Here is a 22,737-nt window from a genome sequence, read left to right as displayed (position 1 = left end):
GTGGACCCATTATCAAGGGGACCTCTCAGACATGTCTTGGAGGAGACTGCGAAAGATCTGCAGTGGTGGTTACTGGACCGCGATTGAGTCAGCAGAAGACCCCTCCCCCCTACACCACCCATAGCTGACACTCGTCACCAATAGGTCACTTTTGGGTGGGGGCAACCGTATGGGAGAGGTGTAGATCAGGGGCTTCTAGTTGAGGCCTCACTCTATATTAACTACTTGGAACTGAAGGACATCTGCCTGGTGTTGAAGGTCTTCCTTCCATTCATCAAAGGGAGGCCGGTGCTTATGGACAGTGCCACCGCCATGTGGTTTTGCAACACGCACTGGCGGTGTGGGGGTCTGCCAATAAGTGCTACACCTTCGAAAATGGCTGGACCACCAAGGGATCTTTCTAGTAGTGAACTGTCTGGCAGGATCTTTGAATGCCAGGGTGGAAGAACTCAGTTGTCAACATCTAGCAGATCACAAGTGGCAGTATCACCCGAAAGTGGCTCAATGTCTCTTCTCTTAATGGGGAGAAACTTGTCTCGATCTATTTACATTGCTGATAACACACAAGATCTGCAGTTCTCCACTTTGGAGTTTCCAAGGTGCTTCTCACTAAGGGATTCACTCAGTCTAGAGTGGAACTTTGGGACTTCTGTAATCCTTTTGACAAGTCCCACCCCTGCCCTGAGTTCTGAAGACGATCAGAAGTAATCGGGCCCTTGTCATCTGAATAGCCCCAGATTGAGCACGGAGAGTATGGTATCCTTAACTCCTAGGAATGAGCATCTGTTCTCCGATCAAGCTGTCCCTCCGAAGGACCTGCTGTTGCAGCAGAAGGACAGGGTTCTGCACCTGGGCCTGTGCAATTATCACCTTCATGCATGGAGATTGAGCAGCAGCAACTAAACACCTTCAACCTTCCTGTGGAGGTGGCTGATATAATCTTAGCACCCAGGCATGCCTCTACAAAAGCTGTATATGTCTGTTGTTGGGGTAAATTTGTAGTTTGGTGTGGCACACGCTACATTGACCCACTCAGCTGTTTGTTTTTTTCTCTTTGTTTATTATCTTGAGCAGCAAGACATTGCTTTGGGCACAGTTAAGGGGTACCGCTTGTCCTTATTATGTTTGCCAGGTCTGCACTCATTTACTTCACCAGTTGGGATGTTTTTTTTTTTTTTTTTTTTAAAGGTCTCCAACATGTGTTTTCTCACTCCCTCTTTATTATGCCTCAGTAAGACCTTAAAGTGGTCCTCACATATTTGATGTGCACTCCATTTGAGACGATTCACACCTGCCGCCTTGAGGCTCTTCACTCTCAAGGCAGTGTACCCAGTCACCATCACATTGGCACAGTGAGTGAGTGAGATTCAGACTGTTTGAGTTAACCCACTGCACACCACCATCTTCCCAGATAAACTGGTTCTGTGCATGTGAGCATCCTGCTGACCAAAATTGGGAATGTCATTCCAGGTCGGTCACCCATCACCCTTTCGGAGTCCTGTGCTCTGTCTCACCCCTCTGAAGAGGTGAAAAGACTCTCCCGCTTGGACCTCAAAAGACTGCTGAGCATTTACATCGATTGTACCAAAGAACACTGCATGGTTGATCAGTTTTTGTGGGGTTCACTGGGGCCAGAAAAGGCAAGGCTTGCAGAAGAGGACCATCTCCCATTGGACTGTGTGTTTTATCAAGATCTGCTATGAAATGGACAAAAATCAGCCTTCAGAAGGTCTATGAAGCCGTTGCACCAGAGCCAAAGGCTACCTCTGCATTGGGATGCAGAGTTCCTGTTCTGGACATCTGCCAGGCTGCTACATGGGCATCACTCCATACTTTCATGAAGCACTACTGTCTAGACTGCTAGGTTCACTGAGGGGGGCACTTTGCCCGCTCGGTCCTACAGGTCTTCTTGGTTTGAGTCAAATTACACCCACCTTCTAGAAGGTACTGCTCTTGGACCTATTCAAAATGTGAGGAATCTTCGATGAGAAGTTTCCATCAGAAGAACAGAAGAGTAGTTACTTTCAACAACACTCTTTGTGGTAGAGCCTCTATTTAACTGCAGATTTCTCAGTGACCTTCCCATTCTCCTTGTTCTGTGAATTGGGCTCCAGCCTTTAATAAGATCCAGAGTCTATGACTGTGCGTATTGGTCAAAGCTAATTTGCTGTTGGGGCTCTGCATCTAGGGTAGGGAAGGCCTTGAATCAACTGATGTCAGCACATGGGAGTAGTGCTTATATAGGCCCTTCACGTCCGTTCAGGAGCGTCACCCTCGAGTGTGCAGAGGTACGATTCAAAAGCTTCCGGATCCAGTCTAATGCCTGGGGAATATTCAAAAAGTGAGGAAGCTGCAGTTAGCTAATCTGTCCCAGAAAGAGCATTACTGAAGGTAGGGAACTTGTTTATATTGATATACACAGATATGTATTATAATTACATATAGGGGTTTTCATTTGGCTCTCTTTATCAGTTGGTCTGCTGTAGTGTCATTCTCATTTTTTGTCTGCCGACCGTAGCATGGAACACAAGATCAGCCATCTTCACCCATCGACTTACATGACTAAGAGTGACCGCATTCTGCTCTTTCACATTGTGCTGCACGTCAGACCACCAGTGTCCGAGACTACAGGTGCACTGTTTGCTTGTAGACAGTACTTGTTTTACCCAGATTGGGGACCACCAGCTCCCTGAACACTGCTACAGGGCCACACTTGTCACATGCCCTTGTACAAAAACAATTCACGAACTAAACAACCATTTGTAAAGCCAAAAGGTCAGCAGCCAAAATCCAAGCTATTGGTTATGCCAATGCTTGGCTTAGAATAATATTCCGGAGAGTAGGCCCCTTGACCTATATTTTTAGGGCATTGCCAGTCAGAAGAAGAATGTGACAATTGAGAAGAAGGCCTAGCGGTGAATATCCTTTAAGTCCCAGGTGACTTGTAATGTCCTTTATACATGCGGTTGGGAGTATTCTGTTCCTAATTCATGTTCACAAATAGCATCAACGTCATCGCAGACCGCGTTTTAAATAGTTATATAGTATATAGTTGTAAGATGAAAATGAGTTGAAAAGTTAGGTCTCCCTTTATTTGCTTTAGTGGCATTTGGAATTCTGCCATCTCTTCATGTTTGTCTTTGGCAGTAATTATTGTGACATCACAGTTCAGCTACATTAGGTTAATGTAGTACAGCACTTTGCCGTTTTCTTGCTACAGGTAAGTGGTGATGTCACATGTAGACTGTAGTAAGGAAATCAGTTTGCCATGCTAATATTTAGTACTTATCTGATTCTGTCCTAGTTTATGATTGTATTATATATATTCTTAAGCATGGCTATATGCTGCTTAAACTTCTCATTAAATATGTATGACAAAGAGGGAACTGGAAGAAACTAGGGTGTTTTCTTACTTCAGCCAGCGGCAGATCATTATACAAAAGTGTGATGTAAGGTTTGAGGTATGTAAGGTTTGGTTCCAGCATAGTGGAAGACAGTCACTATTAAATGGCACAAGAGGAAGATAGACAGTGACCGTATCTTTTTAGTAAAGGTTTACCAGACTGATAGTATGATTGATTATAGGTTAGGTTTTTCGTGAACTATGTAGAGTTTGTTTGCTAAACATAGTTTATTGCAGTTTCAGAGATGTAACTTGTTGAGCTTAGGTGTTGTCAACGGAGTTGGTTTATTTTTTTAATGTGTGGTTTCCATTTTTTTAATGTCAAATATTTGTTTCTGTAAAGGTTTAAATGAGTTATAGGCTGAAGACCTGATAAAGTAAAATATTTTTCTATTTTTAGGTGCGTGATGCTGCAATAAACAGTTTAGTCGAAATCTATAGGCATGTTGGGGAACGAGTGAGGTCAGATCTTAGCAAAAAAGGATTGCCACAATCTCGGTGAGTTTAATTCTTGTTTCCTTTTTTGAAATGTTGCATGTTGTTAAAAGTGTTTTTTTTTCAGTGTTTGTCACAACAGGCTGCCTGGTCTTTTTCATCTCTCATTCTGCATCTCTGTTGCTGCTGATTTGTCCATTACCATTTGCGTCTAATATGGAAGAACTATAGGCATTGTAGAGATCGATATTTTACATTTCAATTATTGATTAGAACACCCTCAACCCAAACTGAGGCTTATTTGTGCTGAAAAGTTCAGCCCACGATCTTGTCTAGTGATGTTGTGTACACTGCAAAGTAATTTTATTTGACAATCACAACATCTGTCTCTTGTTTCAAATCGAAGCTATCACCTGCCACTTAGTATTTTCTGCGACTTTCCAGTCAGAGTCGATTCTATTTCTGTAGAAGGTGAAATTGCTTTTGTCTGACTGAATAAATCACAGTTCATTTTTTCCGTCTCTCTGGAGTATAAACAGTATGACAGAACATTGTGCTTCCTGAAAATGGACTTATGTCATGCAGCAGTTCCCCAGTAATGTTTCTCTGAGCATACATTGAAGAACACTGGGCCTAGAACCAATCCCTCCAGTGCCCCACATTTTAGCTCCCTTTTTGTCCAAGATCGATTTTGTTCAGCAGTTGGCTTTTTACACTGCTTTTATGGCCTTTAATTGGTAAGATGTTGATTTAGGACTATGCTCTGCAGACGAGTCTGTGGCCCTTAGAGATTGAGGTCAGTATTACTGTTTACACCAGACATTGTGTGTCCAAGAAGTTTCAGTAGATTACATAGAGACTTTAAAATTTGATGTCTTTTGTTTGTTATTTTTAAGCAATGGTATGTTGACGTATATCTCTGGGAATTTAGAATCATTATTTGTTATTGTAGATAATGTTAAACAGAGTGTTCATGTTGATATAAATAGCTGGACCTGTGCAGTGGTGGACTCATGAGGTGGAAAACGTTGACAAGGAAGTAGGGGTAAGCAGTTATCCCTTTACCTCATTTGTGCACCTCATGATAGGGCAGTATTTTAATTGTTGTTTCTCTTGCATTTTGATGACCTTCCTGATGGGCTTTCTGACAGTGGTCAATTTGCTGCTGTTCCCATGGTTAGGCTTCTTTAGTAGTGGTTTTATTATTTGCAGACCGTAACAAATTATTTATATCTTCCCCTTTAAGGGTCTAGATGCACAAAAGACCTTAAGCAGTGGGGTTCAACTGGGTTGAGATATGCGGGGATTAGGGGAAAGGCCACCAGGAGTGTACCTATTTTTTGAGAGTTGTTTAGGATGGAATTGCAATTTTATTGTGCAAGACTCATCAGTAGATGATACAGGCTCAGGTTGATCATCTGTTCCACACTACTCCTGTGGCTCTAGCTTAGCGCTGGTTGATTTGAGAAAGTAACACTGTTCTGTTGTTTCTTAATTCTTGTTAGTCTAATGTGTCACGACACAGGTTGCTATATAAGGTGTGAGCATTCCAATGTCGAGCGTTCTGTGTTTGACAGTTGCTCGACGGAAGAACGGAGCAGACCTGTTTGCTTTATACTGAATCTTGAATAAACAAAGTAAATTCCTGCACGACTTCTCCGGATATTCTTTATTGAGTAAAGGGACCACTACAATTTGGCGACGAGTTGTGAGGCCCTTGGCATCTCTTCGGGAAGCGACTACTCTTCGGCTGAGCTAGTTAAAGGATTTACAGGCTTTTTATTGTGATGGATGGAAAGGGTTTAAAGCGCAAAGGGCAGAACTGTACATTTTTATTCATTCACAAATAACGTTTTGCTCTACTTACTAACGGACAGCGCGAGACGGATCGCGTGAGGTTGGAGGATCCTGTTGCGTGCTTCACAGTGTTAAGTTCATCTCGCACACCAACACGCTTAGCTGGGTTGAGCATTGTGGGTAATAAAATGTCATACGCACGTTGTTTCGTCGTTGCCCTGACAACCAACATAATCTTTGCTATTGTGAATTTAATGTTAAAGGATCACTGAGGAAGATTGCAACTTTTAATCATGTGTTTTTACTGATTGTGCTGCCGTTGGAGTGTGTTGGAGCAGTGAATTTAATAAATGTAACAGTAAGTTGTTCCTGATTGCATACAGGAAACAGGTGAGGACCAACATTGTTACTATACATGAAAAAGCACAATAAAAAAAAATAAAAAAAGGGTTTATTTAAGCATTTTAACATGGCACATCAGAACTTTTCCATTAGTCCTCCACATGCATTTTGGGTCTCGAAGACTAAGCCCTAAATGAAATGACGGGAATGGAAGAACTATTTTATAAATTATATTGATGCCGTTGATGACGATGGGAAATTGACCGCAGAGCAGAAACAAAATTATCCTACATTCTTTGGGTCCAGTAGGTTTAAAAACTTATAATAGCATCTCAAAAGCATTACTGGGAGGAGATGGAAGTTTTTCAGCATTGCTACAAGATTTAGATAAATATTTTGCTCCTAAAGTGTGTATCTGCATTACCATATAAAAAAAATTTCAGTGCAAATAAAATAATGGGAAATCCATTGAGGATTACATAGCAAACTTAAAGAAATTGGCCATTGACTTTAAGTTTGGTGTGATGCATGATGATCTTATTAGAGATCAACTTGTCATGCATGCTAATAACCTGGCCATACTGGAGCGGTTACATGGTGATTCTCCACTTGAGGATGTGGTAACAATTGTACGAAAAGTGGAAATTTCAGGAAGATGTGCAACAGAACTGAAACAATGAACTAAAGAATCTAAATGTATTTGCAAAGTAACTAACCGTAGACAAGAGAAGGAGAAGAAAGAAAATTACAGAGGGAAAGTAGGAAATAAGGATAGGCGATGTTACCGCTGAAACAGTAGAGAGCACCTAGTATTTTATAAAACTTGCCCTGCACTCAAGCAAAAGTGTAACTATATTGGCATATTTGGGTACCATGGAAAAGTGTGCAGACGAAAAAATGAAAACAGTGTAAAATGCATTTATAAACCAGAAAACCACAGTGAGAGTAATACAGAGGATGGTATTGGACATTCGAATGTTGCAGAGAATTTAAAGGATACATTTGTACTGAATGTAGAGGAGAGTAATATCAGAGGGAAACCGGAATGTGAAATGAAAATTGGGAGTATTCCATTTAAAGTAAATTCTGATTCAGGATCAGCCTTTTCCAGTATCAATGCGAATATATAGAGGAGTAAGTTCATAAGGAAGATTGGTGAATATTTGTTACCCTCTGATATTGAACCTGAAAGTTACACTGGGGAAAAACAAACGATATCCTATCTTGCGGATGGTTGTCCTTTTATTTCAAGGACAGATACACAAGAAGTAAACTATACATAGCAAAAAAGGGACCTTCGCTTCTAGGGTGGCAAGATCAAGGTTGGTTGCATATGATCTTGGATCCTAATAGTACAGATAAAGTATGCATGATGGATGAAGGAAGCTCGGTAGGGAGTGAGATGGAAAGGAAATTTGCAAAGGTTTTCAGCAAACAAATAGGAAGATGAAGTGGATTCGAGCATGAAATTGTATTAAAAGGAAATGCTCAACCAAAAGTACATAATTTAAGAACAGTACCTATAATGGTGAGAGATGAAGTGTCTTCTGAATTGAAAAAATTTGTACGACTGGATGTAATAGAGCCCATAGAGAGCTCTGAAAGGATTTCACTAGTAGTTATCGCACAACGTAGCAATGGCAACACTCGTCTTTGTGTCGATTTAAGACATTTGAATAGTAACATTGTTGTTGATTGTTTTCCATTACCAAAAATCACAGAAATTGTATCTTGCTTGAAAGATGCTACTTGGTTCTCAACTATAAATCTATCTGCGGTTTACCACCAAATTATGCTAGCACCACAGTCAAGGAAACATACAGCTTTTATCACTCATGTTGGATGTTTCCAGTTTAAAGTTATGCCATTTAGTTTGGCATCAGCTGCAGCCGTTTTTCAAAGTTTGATGCACAAATTGTTTGGAAATCAAAAAGGAGTGTGTAACCGGGCGTCCACCGCAGCCGGCCCCAGTACGGCTACAGAGACGGAGTCCCCATACCCCCGGGGCACGAGCGGAAGCCTCGGGGGCGTGACGACAGCCGGAGGAACAGTAAAAATAGACGACGGACAAGAGGAAAGGGAGACGGAGAAACCGGAAGAGGTGAGGAGCAGAGAGCGAGCGACGGGAGAGCGGACAGAGACGGAGTTCCAGCCCGGTCCGAGAAGAGACTCGCGAAGGACGGAGGAAAACCCCAGGGTGCCTCCCTACCCTGCAGAAACAAAGTCGGGTGACCGCGAGAGAGCCGGCCACGTCCCCGGAGGGGCGTGGCCCCTACAGGTACGTTCGTACCTGGCTTGGGGATTTCTACCCCAGTGGTTACGGGGCATAGGGGCCGCAGGGAAGGATAAGGGCCGGTCCTGCAAGGAAGGGGAGATCTTTTGAAAGGGGGACCCCTCCGATAACCGCCCCCTAACCTCACAAACTACCAAAAGGAAAAGAGAGAGAGAAAGAGAGGAAAGAAACACTCTCTCTAGGAAAGAGAGAACACTAGATACAACACGGGCAGGTGATGCGCACTGAGTGATTGTGAAAATACCTCACCCCCAACCACATATACCTACCCTCACTCCTACTAACCCGCTATAAACCTACTTACCCTACACTTACATATTTTCATTTGTCTTTACTTTTGGGAGACCCTCTACTACGTCCAGTCAAGACCAGACAGGAATCCCTTCCAATCAGGACCGAACACAGTGGGAACCCGAACGGAGCCTGAGAAAGAGAGAGGGATACTGGCTGAATGACCAGAAGAAAAAGGACAGAATAAACAGGGACAAACGAAACCCGACCTTAATAACGGATAAATAAACCATTCTTTCCCCGCCAATTGCGCCTGTCGAATTATTCCAGTATCTATCATACGTGGAGGAAAAGAACCCGCTACAGAGTGATATGTTAGTATTTGGGGAAAACAAGCAACAACACGATGAAAGACTGCAAGGTGTTTTGAAAGGATTGTAAAACAAGGGTTTGACTGTTGAGTAAGTGCAAGTTTGTCAAAAGAAATGTGACATATTTGGGACATGTCATCAGTAGTGAAGGAGTAAGGCCTAAGCCGTCATTAATAAGGTCGATCTCTGATGCTCCTGCACCCTCTAACAAGGATGATGTGGAATGGCAGAGTTTTGCCCTAAATTCATCCCGAATTTTGCAGAAAAAGTTTACAATATAAGACAGCTCCTTAAGAAAAATGTAAAGTTTGAGTGGAGCTCTCTGCGTTAAGCAGAATTCAATGCCATTAATGAAAATGTGCGTAAAGTAACCAACCTAAGCAGTTTTGATTCTCAACTAGACTACTTTGCAAGTACTGATGTGAGTATTAAGGGGTTAGGGGTGGTAACATCACAAAAGGATGCAAATGGTAAAGAGAACATCATTTTGTTTGCAATAATATCATTAAAGCCTATTGAGTCAAAATATCCCATTGTAGAAAGGGAGGCCATTGCGTGGGCAGGGAGTTTAGAACATTTTTGTTCCTTTTTGTGGGGTGAAATGGTTAATATTCAATGTGATCATAAACCTTTGATGAAGTTGCTCTCTCCTGTGGAAAGTGTGTGGGCATCTGCCAGGATTGCGAGATTGTCCATGAGAATGAAAGATTACATTTACAGGGTAGTGTATTTTCCGGGAAAGAATAATGTAATAGCAGATTATTTATCCAGAATGCTGTGTCCAGTAGAAAAGTGTAAGGAGGATCCATGGAATGATTTCAAGATTGCGCTTATTCATGACTTGGGTAAACCTGCTGTAGAGAAAGAATGGTGGGAGAAAGAATAAAAGTAGGATTTGGAACTGCAAACACTTTTAAGATACTTGTTGGAAAGGTGGCCCAAGAAGGAATTTGTTGTCAGAGGGGTGTAGGCATTTTGGGGAAGTTAGGTTGGAATTATCCATTGAGAATGATTTGGTTTTGAGGGGCAGTAAGGTTGTTCCTCCAAGTGAATTATGTGGAAGGATTATGGAGTTATGTCATGAGGGACATTTTTTGAGTAGTGAGAACCAAGTCCGTGGTTAAAGAGCATTTCTGGTGGCCCGAGGGCTGGACAACTCAGTGCAAAAATTTGTTAGGAATTGCAATAGTTGTTTGTCTGCTGACAAAACCCTACACACTTTGACAACCTGTGGATCAAAAATTAGTTCCAGAATTTCCATGGGAATGTGTAGCCGTGGATTTAATGGGTCCTAGAGGAGAGCATTAAGAGTATGTGATTGTACTGATGGATCTTTTTTTCTAAGTAGCAGGTTGTGGACATTATAGAAAGAGCTGATAGTGCATTGGTGTTAGAGTTTTTAAATAAAACGTTTTGTTCTGAAGGAATTCCAGCATCGCTTCTGAGTAGCAATGGTGTACAATTTACTTCAACTACTGCTAAGGCATATTTAAAAGAGTAGGTTTACAAATAAAACAACTTCTCTTTATAACCCTAGAGGTAATGGTAGTTGGTAGAAATGGGGTATTTGGTTGGAAGTCAGTTTACCCCCTGTCCAAGCAAGGACCCTCACTCTAGTCAGGGTAAAAGAGAATCACCCTCAGCTAACCCCAGCTCACCCCCTTGGTAGCTTGGCACAAGCAGGCAGGCTTAACTTCAGAGTGCTAGGTGCAAAGTATTTGCACCAACACACGCAGTAACTCAATGAAAACACTACAAAATGACACAACACAGGTCTAGAAAAATAGGAAATATTTATCTAAACAAAATTAAACCAAAACGACAAAAATACACAATACATAAGTTATTAATTAAAAAGCAAAAAGTCTTAAATCCTTTGATAAACAGATAAAACACTGTTAACGTTGAAAAGTACCTGGGTCGCATTAAAATAACACGCACAGACGAGTGTGCTGCGAAAAAGGTAAGCGGTGTGTCGATTTATCACCCGCAAGCGAGCTCGTGCGTCATTTCCCCTCCGGTCGTACTGGCGTGCGTTGTTGTTCCTCCCCGCAGGGGAGCGATGTGTCGATCCGGGCAGCACTCAGTTCTGGGCAGTCGTTGCATTGTTTTTTCCACGCCCAGCAAGGTTTGCGTTGAAAATCCTGCCGCATGGTGATAGCAAAACCTCACTGTGTGGGTTGCGACGATACTGGCCTCCATCAGCGACGCGGTGTGTCGTTTCTCCAGCTGCATGCATTGATCTCCCAGCCGCGCTGCGTTGATTTCAGCCGCAGAGCCGGCGGCACATCGTTTCTTCAGCCGCTCTCAGAGGTTGCGTCGGAAATTTCCCCGCACGGCGGTCTGTGCGTGGAGTTTCAGGCTTGGTCTGCCAGCTTCACCTGTCAAGGCCTGAGGAACTGGATAGGGCACCACTTGGCAGGGCAGGAGTCTTAGCAGAGAGTCCAGGTGCTGGCAGGGGAAGTCTTTGATGGACCTGAGACTTCAACAACAGGAGGCAAGCTCAGGACAAGCCCTGGGAGATTTCTTCACCAGCAGGAATGCACAACAAAGTCCAGTCTTTGTCCCCTTTCACCAGGCAGAAGCAGCAACTGCAGGATAGCGCCACAAAGCACAGTCACAGGCAGGGCAGGTCTTCTTCCTCAGCTCTTCAGCTCTTCTCCAAGCAGAGGTCCCTCTTGATTTCCAGAAATGATCTAAAGTCTGTGGTTTTGGGTGCCCTTCTTGTACACATTTTGCCCTTTAAAGTAGGCTTACTTCAAAGAAAAGTATTTCTTGTTTGTGAAATCCTGCCTTGCCCAGGCCAGACCCCAGACACACACCAGGGGGTTGTAGACCGCATTGTGTGAGGACAGGCACAGCCCTTCGAGGTGTGAGTGACCACTCCTCACCTCCCTCCTAGCACAGATGGCTCATCAGGATATGCAAGCTACACACCAGCTCCATCCCTTTGTGTCATTGTCTAGAGAGAAGTGTAAACAGCCAAACTGTCAAACTAACCCAGACAGGGAATCCACAAACAGGCAGACTCACAGAATGGTTTCAGCAAGAACATGCTCACTTTCTAAAAGTGGCATTTTCAAACACACAATCTTAAAACCAACTTTACTAAAAGATTTATTTTTAAATTGTGAGCTCAGAGACCCCAAACTCCACATGTCTATGCGCTCCCAAAGGGAATCTACGCTTTAATCATATTTAAAGGCAGCCCCAATGTTAACCTATGAGAGGGATAGGCCTTGCAACAGTGAACACCGAATTTGGCAGTATTTCACTGTTAGGACATATAAAACACATTACTATATGTCCTACCTTAACCATACCCATGGGGGTACCTAGGGTCTACTTTAGGGGTGTCTTACGTGTTAGAAAAGGGAAGGTTTAGGCCGGGGAAGTGGGTACACTTCCCAAGTCGAATTGGCAGTTTAAAAACTGCACACACAGACACTGCGGTGGCAGGTCAGAGCCATGTTTACTGAGCTACTCATGTGGGTGGCACAACCAGTGCTGCAGGCCTACTAGTAGCATTTGATTTACAGGCCCTGGGCACCTCTAGTGCACTGTTCTAGGGACTTACCAGTAAATCAAATATGCCAATCATGGATGAACCAATTACATACACATTTTTTATAGGAGCACTTGTACTTTAGCACTGGATAGCAGTGGTAACTTGCCCAGACTAACAAAAACAGAGTCCAGCACACATCAACAACCTGGGAAACAGAGGCAAAAAGTTAGGGGAGACCACGCCAAGGATGCCAAGTCTAACAGTAGTGTAGAAAGGTACAATAGAGTGTTAAAGGGGGGTATTCAAGCAACAATCAGAAAATATTATAATTGGCATATTGAAGTTTGGAAAGCTGTATGGGCTTATAGAGTAACTGAGAATTAGCCCATTTGTAGCAATGCGTGGTAGGAAACCTAGGTGCATGGTTACGCAATTGTGAGATGGAGCATTGGTCCTTAGATAATGTACAAAAAGAACTGGAAAGGACACAAGAAAAAAGTAAATCATATTCTGATGGGGGCTTGACCAACCAAGATGGCAGGTGGGACGTGTCTCTAGTGCGCTCTGCCGTCCCGCTTTTTTACTGCAGCGATCCTGAGTGCCGGACAGTAGTATTCCCCCCCCCTGCAACGGCAAGCGGAGTTGCCCTGAAGTCGCCGGCGGGTCCCCTCCTGATTTTGGCCCCGGTTGGAGCTTGGAGCGTGGCGTCGGGCCTGGTGGGTGCGTCGGTGCTCGTGTGGCAAGCTTGCTGCGGCCTTTGCTGGCGGGCACGGAGGCTTGCTGGCCCGGATCGGGTGACTTGAGTGCATGGGGGAGGGTTGATTGGGGCTATTCCCTCCCCCTCCCACTCCCCTCTGGAGTCAGCAGTGAGGACGGCCAGAACCGGGGCGGGCGTTGCTGCTAGCTCACCCCATAACGAAACTCCGAGGTGAGGGAGGGCACGTATGCCCCCTCTCTGGACTGCCTGCAAGTATGTTGCTCCCCACACGCACAGAAGACTAATCCTGCACGACTGTGGGCTGCAGGACGGGAGGGAAGGTGGTCGGGGGCCTAGGCTGGGTCCCGTGGGGGTGGCCTGGGTTGACGCAATCCTCTGCAGGGCTCACTGGTAACTGGCGATGAGGGAGGCCGAACTGCGGTCTGAAGGATGGTTCTACTGACTCAGTGAGGTGTTCGTTTTTCCTACCTCTGGAGTGTGTGCGGAGGCGTGGAGGACTTGGATCCGTGATCCTGCGCGGTGTGCGCACCTGACCAACACTGGGCTGAAGTGGTCGGCCGCAGCGGCGCGGGCATCTGGGGACCCCTGCGGTGGACACTTGGGCTAAACAGTGGATCTGCAGTGCCCTTGTGGTAACATATCCTATTCTCCTTCTGTGAAGGCAAGATGGGGCGACATCGAAAGACTGCGCCGTCACAGGGGAAAACGATGGAGCAATATACTACCCCTACGCCACTTCCACAGAGTCAGACTTGCATGGGAGGGTCGGGAGAGGCATTGGAGGCACCAGCCACAGCGGGGGAGCCCACACATGCTGAGCCGTTAGCCACCATTCATGGCACCAGAGTGGCCCTGGAGGGGAAAATAGAAACAGTGGCAGTGCGGTGAACCTTTTGCGAGCTGACCTCCGCAAGGTGTCTGATAAGGTCAAGGTGGCCGAGGGGTCTATCGTGGATTTGCAAACAGAGGTAGGCACATTGAACAAGCAGATGGCTCAAGTCACATCAACTGTTGGGACATTAGACTCGCAGTTGGAGGATTCAGAGGGCAGATCTCAACGGAACAATGTGCGCCTCCTTGGATTCCCGGAATGTGCGGAAAGCTCCACGGTGGAAAGCTTTGTTGAACAATGGATCAGAGAAGTATTGCAACCGGAGGGGTTGTCCAGGGTGTTTGTGGTGGAGCGTGCTCATAGGGCTTTGGTTGCTCCTTCTCAGCCTGGGGTGCCGCCGAGGGCCTGAATTATAAAGACTGGGACTGTGTCCTACGGACCGCCCGTGTGAATGATAGGGCTGTCTTTGAGAATCGCAAGATTTCCATCTTCCCAGGCTATACGAATAAGGTCCAGTCTTTCCGAAAAGGGTTTCTGGAGGTACGACACAATTGACCATACCCGTTCATGTTGTGAATAAATTCCTACTTTCATCCACATTTTGGGCTTCGACTCTGATTGAACTACCACTTGGATCAACCACACAGGACTGCTTGTGGTGTGCCCTGGCATTCTGCATATAGGGTTTCTGGAGGTGAAGGCCAAGCTTCGTGCCATGAACATCAGATACATTTTGTTGTATCCGGCACGGCTGAAGGTAATTTCCGGAGGTAAATCGCAATTCTTTCAGAATCCTGAGGAAGTCTGGAGAAGGCTGGAGATGGGGGACAGGATTAGCCCGGGTCCTTCTTGATGGTCTGGAGTCAGTTCAGCTCACACTTCTGGAATGGATGGTTCGGACTGGAGGAGGTGTGGAGATGGCCCGTCCCGGGTCTCTGCGCAGCGACGTGATGACTCTGACTCTGTCAGCAGAATTGAAATCCAGCAGGATGGTATCATGGCAGTGGTGGATCCTGAGCAGGTTGTCGAACATGCCAGCCCATTGGATGTGGAGGCTGGGGTGCTATCTGTTGATTCTTGACTAGGTGGGCCCTTGGGAGATACTGTTCGTGCAGCTCGGCCGGGGGCGTTGTGATAGGCCTGTGGTCCACGTCCTGAATGATTGGGAGTAATGAAACTCTTACGGAAGTTGTTTAAAGGGGCTTCATATGCCTGTGTTCTGTATGATTGAGGGGGGAAATGTTTATCCTAGATGATATTTGGATGGGGTGGATGGCACTGTGTATACTGGTGGGGACGGGGGTGTTCACTTCCACAGTTGTGGTAGGCTTTTTGGGTGTTGGGGTGTGGGCTGTTGTCCTGGCAGCGTACATATATATGGATCTACAGTATATTTTGATAAGCATGTTTTACTGTTCATCCAGGGTGGGTACGGGGGTTCGGGGATGCAAAGTTTGCGTAAGTTCTCAACAGTTTGATGTTTATAACAGCAGTGCATTGTTGAGCGTGAGATGGGTGGTTGGGACTTGTCTCGCCTTCTTCGTTTGGGTGTGAGGCTGGAGTAGGGGCCCTAGCGAGAGGGGTAACTTTACATTCTAAACATGGGTCGACAGAATAATATACTGACATGGAATGTTAGGGGTCTGAAGAGCTACACTACGCGTTACAGAGTACACTCCTGATTGAGACGGCAGAGGGTTCATATATGGTGTCTTCAGGAAATTCATTTGACAGAATAGGAATCACATAATTTGGCTTGAAAGTGGCGGGGTCAGGTGTTCTCTTCATCCTTTTCCTCCTACACATGGGGAGTGTTGATCTGAATTGCCCCTGGTGTCCCGTTTACACATATCTACAGCGAATCAGATGTGGAAAGGAGATATACACATTTACATGGCACGTTGGGTGGAATACCCCTTAATATTCTAAATACTTATGCACCTAACGTAGATGATCCCTCCTTTTATGACACCATACCTGAAATGCTGGGGGAGGGGATAGTCTCCCTCTGATAAGGGCTGGGGACTCTAATTGCATATTGGATGGCGAGGTGGATCGTTCTTCTCCTAAGTGGGGAACAAAACAATTGATGACGAGATCCCTCACAGAGGTCATGCATAAGCTAGGGCTTTGGGAGAGAACTGCATCTGAAGGCCAAGGAATACACCTGTCACTTTAAGACTCACAATACATATAGTCGGTTGGATCGTTTCCTCTTGGGCAGACTGACTTGTTCACAGGAAATGGATGTTAAGCATTTGGGGAGGTTTTTGTCTCATCATGCACCAGTGCTGATGCATGTGCTGTGGGGATCTGATGCGAATGTGTCCCGTGGGTGGCATATGCCTCCCTAGTTTTTGATGGAGACTGACTGTCGTGAGAAAATGGCGGTGGCCCTTAAGGACTATTTGGATTTAAATTGGGGTATGACTAACTCAATGGGCACGGAATGGGATGCCATGAAGGCGGGCCTAAGGGGAGTGTGCATCAGCACTACATGTGGGGTGCGCAAACAAAAGGAACAGGAACTTACAGAATGGGAAAGTGAGCTAGAGGTAGCACAGCAGCAGACACCTGTAACCCCAGAGGTTGAGCAAGAGCAGCTTTGGCTGTTTCAGAAGGTCAGCAACTGTTGAGACACGCTGGATAAGGTTAGCCTTAGATCGTATAGACAGAGTCTTCACAGGGAAGGAGACAAGTCTGGTAAATTGTTGGCATGGCCCCTTAAGTGGGAAGTTGACTCTCCTCTCATCCTGCGTATTAGGAATGCGGAGGGGGTAAACGTTACTAATCGCAGAGCTATTTTTTGGGTATTAGTGGAGCATTTGCAGGTGGTGTCCAGGGCTGGCCTCCCTGTCTCGGATGTTAGATTAGGAGAGTTTCTGAAACGGATGAGACTTACATGGTTAGAGCTAGACGGTGTGGAGAGCCTAGAGGCTGAGATAACAGTTGAAGAAGTGGGGGCGGCTCTGGTGGCATTGTCGAAGTCTAAATCACCTGGTGGGGACAGTTTCCCGATCGAGTTGTACCAGACGTTTCCTCTACTGCTGAGGGAAAGGTTATTGGTGGTGTTTGAGGAAGCTCAGGATCAGGGTATTCTTCCTGAGGCCATGCGACAAGGCGTTGTCTGTCTAATGCTTAAGCCTGGGGGGGGGAGGGGGGGGCTGTTTCCTAGGGGTTTGCTGTGTGATACCTCACCAGAGGATGTGCCTGAGGTGGGACTCAGGTGGGAATTTGAAAGTTTTCGTTATCTGGGCATATGGGTTAGACATACAGACACAGCACATCTGACGCACAATCTGGAATGGGTGGTGAAGGGGTTGGAGCGCTCCGTTTTGTTCTGGAATGAGCGCCTCTATCCGTGATGGGAAGGGCGGCTGTGGCCAAGATGGTGTTCTTGCCGCAGTGTCTTTACCTGGCCCAGAATTCCTTGTTTCCATTGACAGCTCAGCTTTTTAATCTCCCTGATAGATTGTTGATCTCCTTGGTTTGGGCTGGCTGCTGTAGCAGGGTGGGCGTTGTCCACGTTACAAAGGGATACGGAAGATGGAGCTTGGCACTCCCTAATATTAGTCTTTATTATTATGCGACTCATTTACAACATGCTGCTAAGTGGATGACACAGTCGGATAATTGGGAGAAGCAGCTGTTTGCTGGCATATTGGGAGAGGAGGCACTGGTGCACACATTAATGTCAAGCGGTAGGTCGGTGACTCCTGTCCCCTACCTGGTCAAGAATACAGCTGGGATCTGGGATCTGGGAACAGGCGCTTAAGAGGATACTCCGACGTGCCCCCTTTGATAGGGAACTGAAGATCTGGAGTATAGCCCCCTTTCAGTATATAGATACATTCATGTCAGTGGAGGCTTGGAGAATGGGTGGCTGCTTGCTGGTGGGTGATCTATATCCCAATGGTAAGTTTATTGCCTTTCAGGAGGCGCGAGATATGTTTGGATTGAACGCTGGCCAGTTCCTGCAATATGCCAAGATTGAGAGTATGGCTCGAGAGGTCTGGTCTGGGTTTCCAGTGGCATCAAAGATGTTGAATGGGTTAATAAATAGGGGAAATGATTCCCACTTGGTGACTCTAGTTTTATAGATCGCTGTGCAGGGATAGTGTGGGGTTGTAGAGTGTGCACCACGCAGGGCCTGGGATCGAGAGCTTGAGTACCCCATACAAGATGTGGACTGGAATTTGGCTCTATCGCTGGTATGCACTGTCTCTTGTAACCACAGATTTAAGTTATTGCACTTTAATTTTGTCTATTGTGCATACATCACGCCTGCTCGACTTAATAAGATGGACCCGACAAGGGAGGCAGGGTGTTCTCGATGTGGGGAGACAAGTGCTTCTTTTCTCCACTTGGCCTGGACCTGCAGGGAGGTGCAGCAATTTTGGTGGGTGGTGGTTCGGAAGTTGGACGGGGTCAACGGTCTGGGGCTCGAGGCGACTCCATTGGCTTGCCTCCTGGGTATAATGCAGAGACCAGAGGGTTTCACACAGCTTGCTTTGGTGTTGGCTAAGCGAAGGGTGGCTATGGGCTGGATGGGTCCACAAAGTCCATCCCCCTCTCATTGGTCCTGTGATGTTTTGTACTGGGGTGTTTCCAAAGAACAAAATATGAGACACACGTAGGGAAGAAGGGGCACTTGCAGACATAATGGCCTGAAGTGCACTGTTAGAATGCTTTACGTGGGCCCAGGAGTCCAGCTCTGATTGGAGCACGAATGAGGATCCTTAATCATACGATGTTATTCTATGCGTATAAGTGACAACCAACTGCGGTTAAAAAGTCACGCTGGCAAACGAGGTGTATGAACGGTTTGGTTACATATGAGGTCCTTGAGGCGGGGAGGAGGGGTGATTATTGTTGGTCTGATTGGATATGTCCCATGTTTTTGCCCACATGTATCATCAGCCTCCGCCCGGGAGAACAATGGGCGTTGTGATATCTCGTATGAAAATGCACTGCCTGTTTTGTTTTTATTTAAGTTGTTTATGATAAACTCAAAAAAACAGAGTTATAAAAAAAAGGCATGCGTTGAAAGCAACCATACCCTAATTTCTATATAATATGCTATTAAATCATATTCTGATAAAGTACATGGATTAGGACCCATTCAGATTAAAGTGGGAGATTGGGTGCGAGTTAAAAAACCTTACAAAGTAGCAAAGGGGGAGAGTCAATTCTTTGAACCAGAACAAATAAAGGAATTATTACCGAATGCAGTGAGATTGCAGAGTGGGAAAGTATGGAACTTGAAACGTATTGCTTTATGGTCAGAGAAACATTTTGGTGGGAAGGTGATGTGTTGGGTGCTAGAAGTTCTATTTGGCTGGAAGATGTGGTGGACAATGTTGAAAGACCATCTGCATCTACATCAGAGGATAGAAATTACAATCCTAGAACGTTGGTTGAATCTGGTAATGTGGATGATGAAAGCATGGAAAGAACTAGTGATGGATTGGAGGAACGAATTGTAGAACGGAAGTTGGATGACGCTTTAAGGAAGAGAGAGTTACCTGGTTGGTTAAAAGATTTTGTGTTTGATCAAAATTATTGTGAACGGATAGGGTGAGCCGTTGGCGCTTTCTTTTGTTCTTCATGGTACTTATTTCTTTGTGTTAGTATTATCTTTATTTTTGTTTTTTGTATTATTTTTCATATGGGTAAAGGAGAGGGATGTGCTGTATTGTGTCTTAATTCTTGTTAGCCTAATGTGTCATGACACAGGTTGCTATGTGAGGTATGAGCATTCCAGCGTCAAGCGTTCTGTGTTAGACAGTTACCCGACGGAGGAACGGGGCAGACCTGATTCCTGTATACTGAAGTTTGAATAAACAAAGTAAATTCCTGCACGACTTCTCCGTATTTTTATTGAGTAAAGGGACCACTACAAACACTTTTCGAGTGTCTTAACATTGTGGTATTAATTCCGGTGCCGTGGGTGAAAAAAGCCTATTGGATAAGATTGCCGCCATTCCGCAGCTCTGATGCAGACAACATTTTCAGATAAAGTGGATGAGCAACAATAAAGTTTTTTTTTTTTTCTTCTCTCCTTATGAACTGTGATAGTTGTGAAGTACAGTAGCTTGTTACCATTCTATGTGGCTTGTTAAATTTTCATAACCATTTTAAAAATCAGCTGGCACCAGAAATGGCAGTGTTTGTTGGTATTGACGTTCAGTGAAACTGAGGTACTGTCCTTCAGAGGATCGCCAGGCGAAAACAGCATGATTGCATAAATCAAATAAACACTTCCAACTCCTAATAGTATGATTTTATGGCATTCCTGTGAGCCCCATAAATGCCAGGGTACTCTGTCTTTTGCTTAAGACCGATACATTTATGTTCCATAATGGAGGGCTTTTAGTTACAGCAGCTTTAGATGTTGAAGGAAAGTCGGAATGTTTTTGCTTTTATCTCTCACCTTTCACAAATGCCAAGTTGTAATGATGACAGTTGCTCCGGTGGAAAAGTTGTAAGCAATATACATTTATTGAGAAAAGCGGCCGCAGCAGCAGAAACGATCCCTCGCCCACCTCCGTCTTTCTCCCCCGACTCCAACCGTCCCTTTCTCGAATGTAGAATTCTCGACATACGCGCGTATGTCGAGAATTCTACAACACAACATATCCACCCCCTTTACAAATAATGAATGACATGCACGGTCCCATATAACTTAAAACTATGTACAAGATAAACTACAACAGTAGTATAACTTAAAGTCAACTTCACTCAACATAATCTCGTAAATATCTTGGAGGTTTACGAGGTCTTAACCCTACTCTTTTGGTTTGAACATTCCCTTTATTCATATCTGTAAGTGGTTCCATCTCTGTCTCTTGTTGACATTCATTTTGCAAACAATCTCTCTCTTGTACGTCCACTCTTCCTTTATCTAACATGTCTTCATCACTCATAAGCAAAAAAACACTATTCTCATCTGGAACCCATCTCTCAGAGCTCATCTTCCTCTTTTCATTTCCATTTCTTCTGCAATACAATGCTACTTTCCTCTTATTCCACCTTTCACCATTTTCCAAAACATGAAATTCACATACATCTTTAACTAAGTAGGGTCCTCTAAATTTCATGCAGCTATTTCCAGTGTTCACCGCTCTAATCTTCACCAAATCTCCCTTCTTAATATCCTTTTCCCAAATAGACCGTGATGTCCCTGCACTCTTTTGGATTGAATCTCCTTCCTTTAAAACTGAAACCAACCATGGTGGGTTAACCTTTGTACATGCTTTCCTGCCTCTCATCCCCTCAAAAGGAATTTTACCCGTAACACTGTGCACAGTGGTACGATACGCCCATACAAGATCCTCCACCATGGTACGTACATTCTTACCGCTTCTTATAGCCATGTTGATAACACCCTTTACCATCCGATTGCACCTCTCTACCATACCATTGGCCTGTGGATTGTACAATGCAGTGCAGGAATGATGTATCCCTGTATGTTTGAGGAATTGTTCCATCTCATGGGAAACTAACTGTGTTCCATTATCTGTAATGAGTTTTGTTGGATAACCTTCTTCATGAAAAATTTCCTGCATTGTCCTAATAGTTGCTCTGGTAGTATTCTCTTTCATAAATTTGACTGTCAACCATTTTGAATGCACATCAATCATCACTAAAGCATATCTTAAGTCCCATGGAACACCATTCAAATGTCCAATGAAATCCATGCACAATGTATGCCACACTATGCCAGGATCTGATATGGATCCCAATAGACCTTGTCTGCCCACTTTCAATCTCTTCTCACTCTCCACACAATCCACACACCTCTCAACCCAATTGCAAACATCACCATCAATCCCTGGCCACCAAACATTTTCCTTTAGTCTTTTTTTCGTTAAAGTCTGCCCTAAATGGCCTTCGTGAGCCAACCAAAACAGCTTGTATCTCACACCTACCGGAGGAACAAACCTGTCACCCCTCACCACGATATTCTTAGTGACAATAGACAATTCCTCCAGAATCTTTGCATAGAGTCGAACATGAGGGTTTAATGTACTCTCTCTCCTTTCTCCATTAACAATTAAATTAATAACGTCTTTCATCACCTCATCTTTCTCCATTTCCTCACACCACTCCTCACGCGATACCACACCCTAAGTGCATTCCAGCACGTCTTCAACACTTGCAACAGCACCCTCACTCTCATAGTCTTGTATACGTTGTTTATCTACCTCCTGCCAATTCAATGGCAAGCGAGATAGGCAATCCGCCTGAACATTGCGCCATCCAGGAATATATTCAATAGTAAATTGATACTCCTGCAACCTTGCAGCTAATCTGGCCAGGCGTGGAGACACTTTGTTGGCACCCCCAGGTAACAGTACCCTCAACAATGGTTTATGATCAGTGCGCAATATTATCTTACGTCCCCAAATGTAAGTTCTGAAATACTCAATACCCCACGATGCAGCCAATGTCTCTTTATCAATGACCGAGTAATTTCGTTCCGATTTGGTCAATGATCGTGACGCGAATGCCACAGACTCTTCTCCTTTGTCAGAGATTTGTGAAAATACAGCTCCTAGACCAATTGCACTCGCATCCACTGTTATAATAGTCTTCGCTTCAAGATTGAAAGGTACCAAAACTTTAGCTTCACACATTTCTTTTTTTATGTTTTGAAAAGCTGTCTCTTGATCATCCCCCCATTGGAACTTTTGTCCCTTGCGTAAAAGTTTTCTTATACTCTCCGTTTTATCAGCAAAATTCTTTATGAATTTGGAGTAGTACTCAATGAGTCCCATGAATGATCTCAGCTGCTCTTTATCTTG

At 44.7% G+C, this 22,737-nt stretch overlaps 1 protein-coding gene across 5 annotated transcripts in view; it reads left to right on the top strand.

Annotated features, from left to right (window-relative positions):
• Positions 1–22,737, top strand: part of CLASP1 (cytoplasmic linker associated protein 1) — a 1,131,138-nt gene that overhangs the window by 217,658 nt on the left and 890,743 nt on the right. For all 5 annotated transcript variants that reach the window (XM_069224628.1, XM_069224627.1, XM_069224630.1 and 2 more), the window contains exon 7: positions 3,804–3,901. In XM_069224628.1, coding sequence (XP_069080729.1) covers positions 3,804–3,901 — 98 coding nt within the window. The remainder of the gene's footprint in view (positions 1–3,803; positions 3,902–22,737) is intronic.

This window comes from Pleurodeles waltl, chromosome 3_1 (assembly GCF_031143425.1).
Source record: "Pleurodeles waltl isolate 20211129_DDA chromosome 3_1, aPleWal1.hap1.20221129, whole genome shotgun sequence".
NCBI lineage: Eukaryota > Metazoa > Chordata > Amphibia > Caudata > Salamandridae > Pleurodeles > Pleurodeles waltl.
This window is presented reverse-complemented; position numbering and strand designations above follow the sequence as displayed.